Genomic DNA, 8821 nt, shown 5'->3' with positions numbered 1-8821 from the left:
AAATTAAAATGCAAGGTACGTAGGATTTAGTCCTTGAATGTGTAGGAATTGATGCAGAAAAATGTTTGCATACATAATATATGAGCCGTTGCTTTACAGAATCTATGCTACAAACATGGAAAATTGAAGTTTAAAAAAAAAAAATTAAGCCCCCCCCCCTTTTTTTTTTAGCGGGATTAGGTAATTCATGCTGTTTACAGCTTGAGGGAGGTTTAACGCTGTGGTTTCGATCAGGTTGAGCAACTACAGAAGTGTGTGATTAGAGCGAAAAAAAACCCCAAAAAACTAAGAGGCGGAAATGTAAAAAAGTGAAATTAACTTTTGAAACCAAGACGAAAAAAATAAATTGTTCTAACATTGTTGTTTATAAAAGTGACCGTTGTTAGTAAATATCTTTTTAATCAATGTGTTTGTGTTGAAATAATTTTAAATTGCATTATTTTTATATTTTCAGAGTTTTGCACATGGCTATTATTGAATGTGACGCCAATCTAGCAGAATACTACATAATAAATGTCAGAATGTCGTCTTGCAGTTATTTACTTGACTTACAGAACAACCTTTTCCAGACACCCCTCCACTTGGCTGTTGTTACTAAACAGTATAATATCGTTGATCTATTGGTCAGAAATGGAGCGTCGGTCGATATTAGAGACAATAATGGCAATACTCCCTTACATGTAGCTTGTCGGGATGGAGACTTTGAATGTGTTAAAATGTTGCTTGGTGCCAAGAATATTAAAAAGTCACTGAATATGCTTAATTATGACGGTGAGTTATAAAAACTCTTGATATGATTCATGTATCTAATTAGTTCAAGCCAGTATTTATATCCTGTTGATTCTATAAGTTTTATTAATTTTTTAAAGTGTTTACCTTTTAATTTCAAATTGAAACAGAAAATAGATTAAACCGATTTAAACATTAAACTTGGCCCAATAACTTAGAGTAGTAAAAGAATTTTATTGCATGCAATAAAATGACATTTGTTTGCAACTACGCAGAATGGACTAAAACAGTTTTAGTGCATTGTATAGCAAGAATGTAAACGAAATTATTAACATATTTGTTTTATTGATTTAGTATTAATGATTATGTTTTCAGGTTTGACAAGTCTTCATCTTGCTGCTCTCCGTAAACCATATCCTACTGTCAGTATTTTGCTTTATGCTGGTGCCAATATCAATACACAGGTAAATGTCTTAACCATTTTCATGTAGCTTATTAATAATCTTATTAATGATCTATTTGATAGCTCACATGACATGTACGTGTAATTTACTCATTCCGGATATGTCACATTGCTTTACTCATATTTGCAATACACTGTACACACACATTGAGTATTTTAATGTACACACGCACAGTTGCTGGTACTGGAATATTTTTATGCTTTAAGATTGAGTTATAAAAATGGTTAATTCATCAGTTACTAGTTCTGTTTTCATTTGAAGGGATTAGAAACTTGTTGAATTATTATAATTACATAAAGGAATGGTAGTTATCATTAATTTATGTTACTTTCCTAGTTAGTTTAGGGTCAAATATTTTATTTTACTGCTATCAAATGACATGCTCACGAGTGCACACATACACACAATTTAAAAGATAAAAAATACAATATTATAATCTAAACTATTAAATTCATTGAATCCTGTTTTCAGATGTTTTACAAACACTTGATTTCACCTTTGCCATTGAAAAAAAAAAAATTTAGGTAGAACATTTAAATTTATATAATTTGTAGTTAGTGATTTAAAATTTTTATGTTAATAAGTTATTGTTTTACTTTGTTTTGTACAATGGAACTCTTTGTTTTGTTGCAGGATGGAAAAAGTGGTCGAACTATTCTTCATTATGCTGTTGAATCAAATGATAAAATTTTAGTCTATCAACTCTTCAAGTACCCAGAACTAAATATTAATGCTGTAACATTTGGTGGTGTGACAGCATATTGCCTTGCTGATGATCAAAACAATGAATTGATGAAAAACATATTGAGAACAAATGGTGCTTCTTTATTTCATAGAGACAGCAGTTCAGAGGACTCAGATGACGAAATGGTTAGTATATTATTTAATGGTTCTGCTGATTCTTTAGGCAAATATCATGCTTCTTTAGACTTAACACATCTACAATATAAACCAGTTCCTCTAATATTTTTTTTTTTTTTTTTTTGTCTAAATATTGTTTGGACCATACCAGATAGATTATAAATAAAGCAAAACAGGCAACTTAATGATTTCCAGAGCAGTTAAAATTTTGATCAACTCACCATTGCTGATATGAGTTTATTTTTGATTTTTAGAAAGATGTACTGTTTTTCTCTTTCTACAAAAATAATTTTGATCAAGAGAAAGAATTAATTTAAAATCTTCAAATTTCTCTCTGAGGATCTTATAAAGTGTTTTAAAATATTTTGTGTCAACTTACAAAAACAGGTTACAAATAATGATTTAGTATTCACTCATGCAATGGGCTTTAAAATTTGGTTGTTAAAGCTTGTACTTAAACGATACCTTATTTTATAATGTTGGTTTTAGAGACATGTTGACTGATCATATGTAAACCAATATTGTTCCAGAAATGGTTGATAAATAGCTATCACTTAATTCTATGTATGTATGTATGTGTGTGCATGCATGTGTATATGTGTATGTATGTATGTGTGTGTACGTATGATATGGATATGTACGTATGTGTACATACATATATGTACATATAAAATGATATATCGAAACTTATTTTTAATTCATTACGTTGTATGTTAACATTTTATCAACTTGTATAATTCTGTAAACTGTATTTTGTTGTTGCACTAGCAACATTCTTCATTTATATTTTTTTTCTGTATTTTCAGTTCTTATCTGGTGATGTACATATGGACTATCAGCCTTCATAATGGATACCGTCTTGTGTGTGCTAAGAATAAACTATTCCAATCTACGATGATGCCGCCACAAGAAGCTGTTGGAGACTTACAGGCATCAAAGGGTTACTTCCATGAAGTCTGCCACCTTAGATGAACATAATCATAAATGATGCTGAAGCAAAGGTTGAAAGCCCTGCTGAAGGATGTGCAGAAGTAGTAAAACTCATGGAGACAAACTTGCACACAATCTCATTTATTCAAACTCGTGTACAGCACCATATTATGGAACTTGTATGGAATCATTGGTTGTGGTTGTGTGTGTGTGTGTGTGTGTGTGTTACACCAAAATAAGGCACTGCTGAGTGGTAACTTTGGACCAATTTTTCACTCAGCTTCTCTTGAAGCTGAATAAAATGACTGAGGTACAGAAAAATGGAAGTTTTCTTTCCTTGTAAGAACATTTTGGCAAATATAGTTTCGATTCCATCAAATTTTGGACAATTTGATATTTGCCATGAACACCCAGTTTCTTTGGAGCTTTTAAACTTGCCAAAGAAGTGTTCTTTCAAGGATGTTATTTATTTATTTATTTGTATAGTAAAATAAATTATTTTTATAATGAATTTCTTGTTTTGTGTTTGTATTTAAATGTAACTTTATATCATCTGGAGACTGATTAAGGAAATACCAGATCAACAAGTATGTCATGCTAACTTCTAGTAATGTTATGGTTGAATTATTTAAACAGTTAAAAATTACAACTGGTCAAGTCAGTTAGGGTGTTTGTCCCCTCTATACCTTAAATCAGCAGGCACAAAGCCACACCCCCTGAATAATTCTCCCCACTCCCTCCCAGTTGAGGGGGCTATTGTCTTGTAAAGTACTTGGTGATCCTGTTGGTGCTGGTGCCACAAAAAATATCCAGTACACTTTAAGGTAGTTGGCATTAGGGCATCCAGGTGTAGAAACCATACCAAAATAGACTATGGAACCTAGTGCAACTCATCAAACTGTCCAACCCATGCCAGCATGGAAAACATTAAATGATGATAGTAAAAGGTTCATACCTTGTCAGCAGCATTGCAGTGAAACCCTGCTGACCTAATTAAATATTTACCAAATGAAGTGTTATAAACACTAATAATATTGGTTAATGTGTTTTTAGTCTGGTGATGGGTCCTAGTTCAGTGAATGAGATTTTTATGTCACCATTTAAATATCCACTTTTCCATTCTTGCATGGGTCAGACAAAGTTCATCGTTATATTTGCTACAGTTTAATTCCTTTCTTGTTGCCAGCCCTCACTTGTGTCCAAGTAAGATCATATTTCCTTGTCACCAGAAATGTTCTCACAAGATATTGAAAATGAACAACATTGCTTGAATGACTGACAATCATTTACAGGTATAAAACCCGTCAAGATAAAGTGGCACACAAATGTGTGTGTGTGTGTGTCACTTAGGCATAGCAATGATAATGATCTTGTGTCGGAACTCAATATACATGTTGTTGGCACTCCGTCGCTTATGACATCGAGGGTTCCAGTTGATCCGATCAACGGAACAGCCTGCTCGTGAAATTAACGTGCAAGTGGCTGAGCACTCCACTGACATGTGTACCCTTAACGCAGTCCTTGGGGATATTCAGCGTGACACAGTGTGACAAGGCTGACCCTTTGAATTACAGGCACAACAGAAACAGGAAGAAAGAGTGAGAGAAAGTTGTGGTGGAAGAGTACAGCAGGGTTCGCCACCATCTCCTGCCGGAGCCTTGTGGAGCTTTAGCTGTTTTCGCTCAATAAACACTCGCAATGCCTAGTCTGGGAATCGAAGCCGCGAGTCTGCTGCCCTAACCACTGGGCCATTGCGCCTCCACTGTCAATATACATAAACGGCTTAGAATAATCCTTAATCCCTAAAAACACTCCAGCATTACTAACACCACTTCTAAAGGTCTTGAGTGTTTAGATCAGTTAGACTTGTACTAAAATGATTAGGACAAGATAAGATTTTAAATTATAAATTGTTTTATAAAAGAAACATCTTGAATTATTATAAGTACATAACTGGTTTTTTTTTCCCCACCTTCAAAGGATGAAAGGTAAAGTTGACTTTGATGGAATTTAAATTCAGAGTGTAAATAGGAGCAAAATGCCACTAAACACTTTTCCCAGTGTGCTAACAATTCTGCCAAATCAGATTGGAGCCTGGTGTAGCCATCTGGTTTCACCAGTCCTCAGTCAAATTGTCGAACCCATGCTAGCATGGAAAGCGGACGTTAAATGATGATATATATATATATATATATATATATTCTCTTTTAATCTTTTCAGCCATGTGGCTGTGGTCATGCTGGAACATTGCCATAGTCTTTCTGATTTTCTCAATCTGGGGTGTCTTACATCACCATTCCTGTATGTGCTGTTGGCCCATTTGGTGTACAAGGGGGTTTGATTCTGCTGCACCTCATGGGCTGTTGGTTCATTTGGTATTGTGGAGAGGAGGATGTCTGGTTCCTTTTTGAAGACCTCTTCCAGCTTATTCAGATTTCTTAATTTTTGTGGCAGGGCATTGAAGAGCTGTGGGCCTTTGAACCCTAGACTATTGCAGTCCTGAATTAAGATAGAGTGGATGGTACATTTTCATACAATACAATGGCAGCCAGTCCTGGCATTTGTATAGCACTCAATGCCAAAATTGGATACTAGCCCCTCTAGAGTTTTCCATATGTAGATTATTGCATATCTCTTGTGCCTTCACTCCAGGGAGTAAAGTTGCAGTTTCTCAACCTATCCCTGTAGCTCATCTGCAGCACTGTTTCAATATTTTTAGTGTAGTAGCATTGGACTAATACAGTTTGCAACCTTCTCATTTTATCATATAATTCACCCAATGCCTCTGGGGGAACTCAAAGATTTTATTGAAATCCAATTAGCCTATTATTAAAGTGGATCTCAGTGTAACATGTATGCAAAGTTTTGTGAATATTGGTTCACTGGATTAAGCAGTAAGATGGTAACAAACAGACTGGCAGAGAGACAGAAATTACCATTTATATATAAGATATATATATATATATATATATATATAAACATACACACACACGGATATATATATATATATATATATATATATATATATATATAAACACACATAATTATATATATATATGATGCCACTGGGAGCTCCTCTATGCTGATAACCTTGCCCTAATTGCTGAGTCACTATCAGAGCTAGAGGAGAAGTTTCAGGTGTGGAAGCAAGGATTAGAATTGAGGGGCCTTAGAGTCAACCTAACTAAAACCAAAGTCCTAATAAGTAGGAAGACAGACAAACCACAAATCTCTTCAGGTAGATGGCCCTGCTCGATCTGTAGAAAAGGCAAGGTAGAAACTCTATAAGATGTACCCAGTGTAAGCTATGGACACATAAGAGGTGCTGTAATATCAAAGGAAGGCTAACTAAGAAGATAGTTTTTGTATGTGACAGATGCTCAGGAACAATAAACACTGAAAATGTGCAGAAAACTTCTGCCACATTCCAGAGAGAAAAACTAGAAGTAGATAATAGCTTCCGTTACCTAGGTGACCAAGTCAGTAGTGGGGGTGGGTGCTCTGAGAGTGTAGCTGCTAGAATAAGAATAGCTTGGGCAAGTTTAGAGAGCTCTTACCTCTGCTGGTGACAAAGGGCTTCTTGCTGAGAGTAAAAGGTAGACTGTATGATGCATGTGTCCAAACAGTCATGCTACATGGCAGTGAAACATGGGTTGTAACTGCTGAGGACATGCGTAAGCTTGCAAGGAATGAAGCCAGTATGCTCCGCTGGATGTGTAATGTCAGTGTGCATACTCGACAGAGTGTAAGTGCCTTGAGAGAAAAATTGGACATAAGAAGCATCAGATGTGGCGTGCAAGAGAGATGACTGCACTGGTATGGTCATGTGGTGTGAATGGAAGAGGATAGCTGTGTGAAAAAGTGTCACACCCTAGCGGTTGAGGGAACCTGTGGAAGAGGTAGACTCCGGAAGACCTGGGATGAGGTGGTGAAGCACAACCTTCAAACATTAGGCCTCACTGAGGCAATGACTAGTGACCGAGACCTTTGGAAATATGCTGTGCTTGAGAAGACCCGGCAAGCCAAGTGAGACTGTAACCCGTGGCCTATGCCAGTGGTATAACCAGCTCACTTATGCATACCTGTCCTTCATTAAACACACTAAAATCTGTTTGCGAAGACCTGTTGAGGCAAGTGAAATCGAAATCAGATTCGATGACAGCACCGCATGACTGGCATCTGTGCTAGTGGAGCGCTAAGAGCACCATATGAGCGTGATCGTTGCTAAAGCTTTTTAAATTAACACTACCTCATGGTTTTTGCATACTGAATGTATTGATTAGTTACATTACTATTATTCACATATTAATTAAGCTAATATTGGTATCTCAAAGTTTCCATACTTAGTATATGTAAAACAATACAGATACATTATTCTGATTAATGAAAACTATAAATAAACACATACTGTATCAGTACATATATAGAAACTTTATTTTATATACTTTTGACCTAGGTGCCTTATGTTAAACTTCCCCTGCTACATTATAAACTGGTCTGCTAGTAGGGAAAACCCCTCAACCTATAATAATGTGTCACTAAAACCAAAGGAATTTTTATAACCATATCCATGTATAGTGTTTACCCCTTCCCTTTCCTTACAAGGAAAAGGCTGGTGCCCTCTTAAGCTTTGAATCATTAGGTTTGATAAGATGAAACAAAAAAAAAAAACAAATAAAATCAGTGACAGTTAAAATCTGCTTGGAATTAATTACAAGCCTGTATGGTCTGGCTAAGTCAAAATGTTTTTTGTATTCTTCCTTCCTGCTTGGAGTGTTTAAATGTAGTTACAATAACATATCCTTCTACTGAAATGAAATTTCAGTAAATTTTCTGTATCTTTGTGCAGCTGAAGATTGCTCTGCATTTTACATTTAATGTAATATTCACATTGCTTAAATAAATGGAGTCGCATGAAATGATCGTACTGCATTAACCTTGAATATCCTTGTTGCTTATTTTGATTTTATATATATATATATATATATATATATACACACACACATATACATACATACGCATATATTTATATATAACATATATATATAAACGTATATATATATATAAATACACACACACATATATATATATATGTGTGTGTGTATAGGCGTGGCTGTGTGGTAAGAAACTTGCTTCCCAACCACATGGTTGCGGGTTCAGTCCCAAGTGTTTACTATTATAGCCTTGAGCCAACCAAACCCTTGTAAGTGAATTTGGTAGACGGGAACTGAAAGAAGCCTATCGTATATATATATATATATATATATATATATATATATGTATATATATGTTTGTGTGTCTGTTTGTCCCCCTACCATCACTTGACAACCGATGTTGGTGTGTTTACATCCATGTAATTTAGCAGTTTGGCACAAGTGACCAATAGAATAAGTACTAGGCTTATAAAGAATAAGTCCTGGGTTTGATTGGTTCGACTAAAGACGGTGCTCAATTAAAAGAATAAAAGAATATATATATGTATGTATATATACAAGAATAAGGGCAGAGAATCGTCAATTAATAATAGAATTAATAATTAACAATTCTGCCAAGTAGTTCAGTATGAAAAAAAAAATGATATAATAATGATATAATAATTATAATGAATTTATAATGATATTTATAATGATAAATGTATGTATATATATATATATATATATATATATATATATATATATATATATATATATATATATATATATACATATATATATATATATATATATATATATATATATGTATATATATATATATATATATATATATATATATATATATATATATATACACACACACACACACACATACATATATAAACACAGTGAACATTATCAGCT

General features: G+C 34.2%; 1 protein-coding gene across 1 annotated transcript in view; it reads left to right on the top strand.

Annotated features, from left to right (window-relative positions):
* LOC106873926 (NF-kappa-B inhibitor alpha) overlaps nt 1-3495 on the top strand; it is a 5250-nt gene extending 1755 nt beyond the window's left edge. The window contains exons 2-5 of the mRNA XM_014921463.3: nt 455-771; nt 1105-1193; nt 1827-2063; nt 2861-3495. Of these exons, the coding sequence (XP_014776949.1) occupies nt 455-771; nt 1105-1193; nt 1827-2063; nt 2861-2902 (685 nt within the window). The 3' untranslated portion in view covers nt 2903-3495. The remainder of the gene's footprint in view (nt 1-454; nt 772-1104; nt 1194-1826; nt 2064-2860) is intronic.
* The last annotated feature ends 5326 nt before the right edge of the window (nt 3496-8821 follow it).

This window comes from Octopus bimaculoides, chromosome 11 (assembly GCF_046866305.1).
Source record: "Octopus bimaculoides isolate indiv1 chromosome 11, ASM4686630v1, whole genome shotgun sequence".
NCBI lineage: Eukaryota > Metazoa > Mollusca > Cephalopoda > Octopoda > Octopodidae > Octopus > Octopus bimaculoides.
This window is presented reverse-complemented; position numbering and strand designations above follow the sequence as displayed.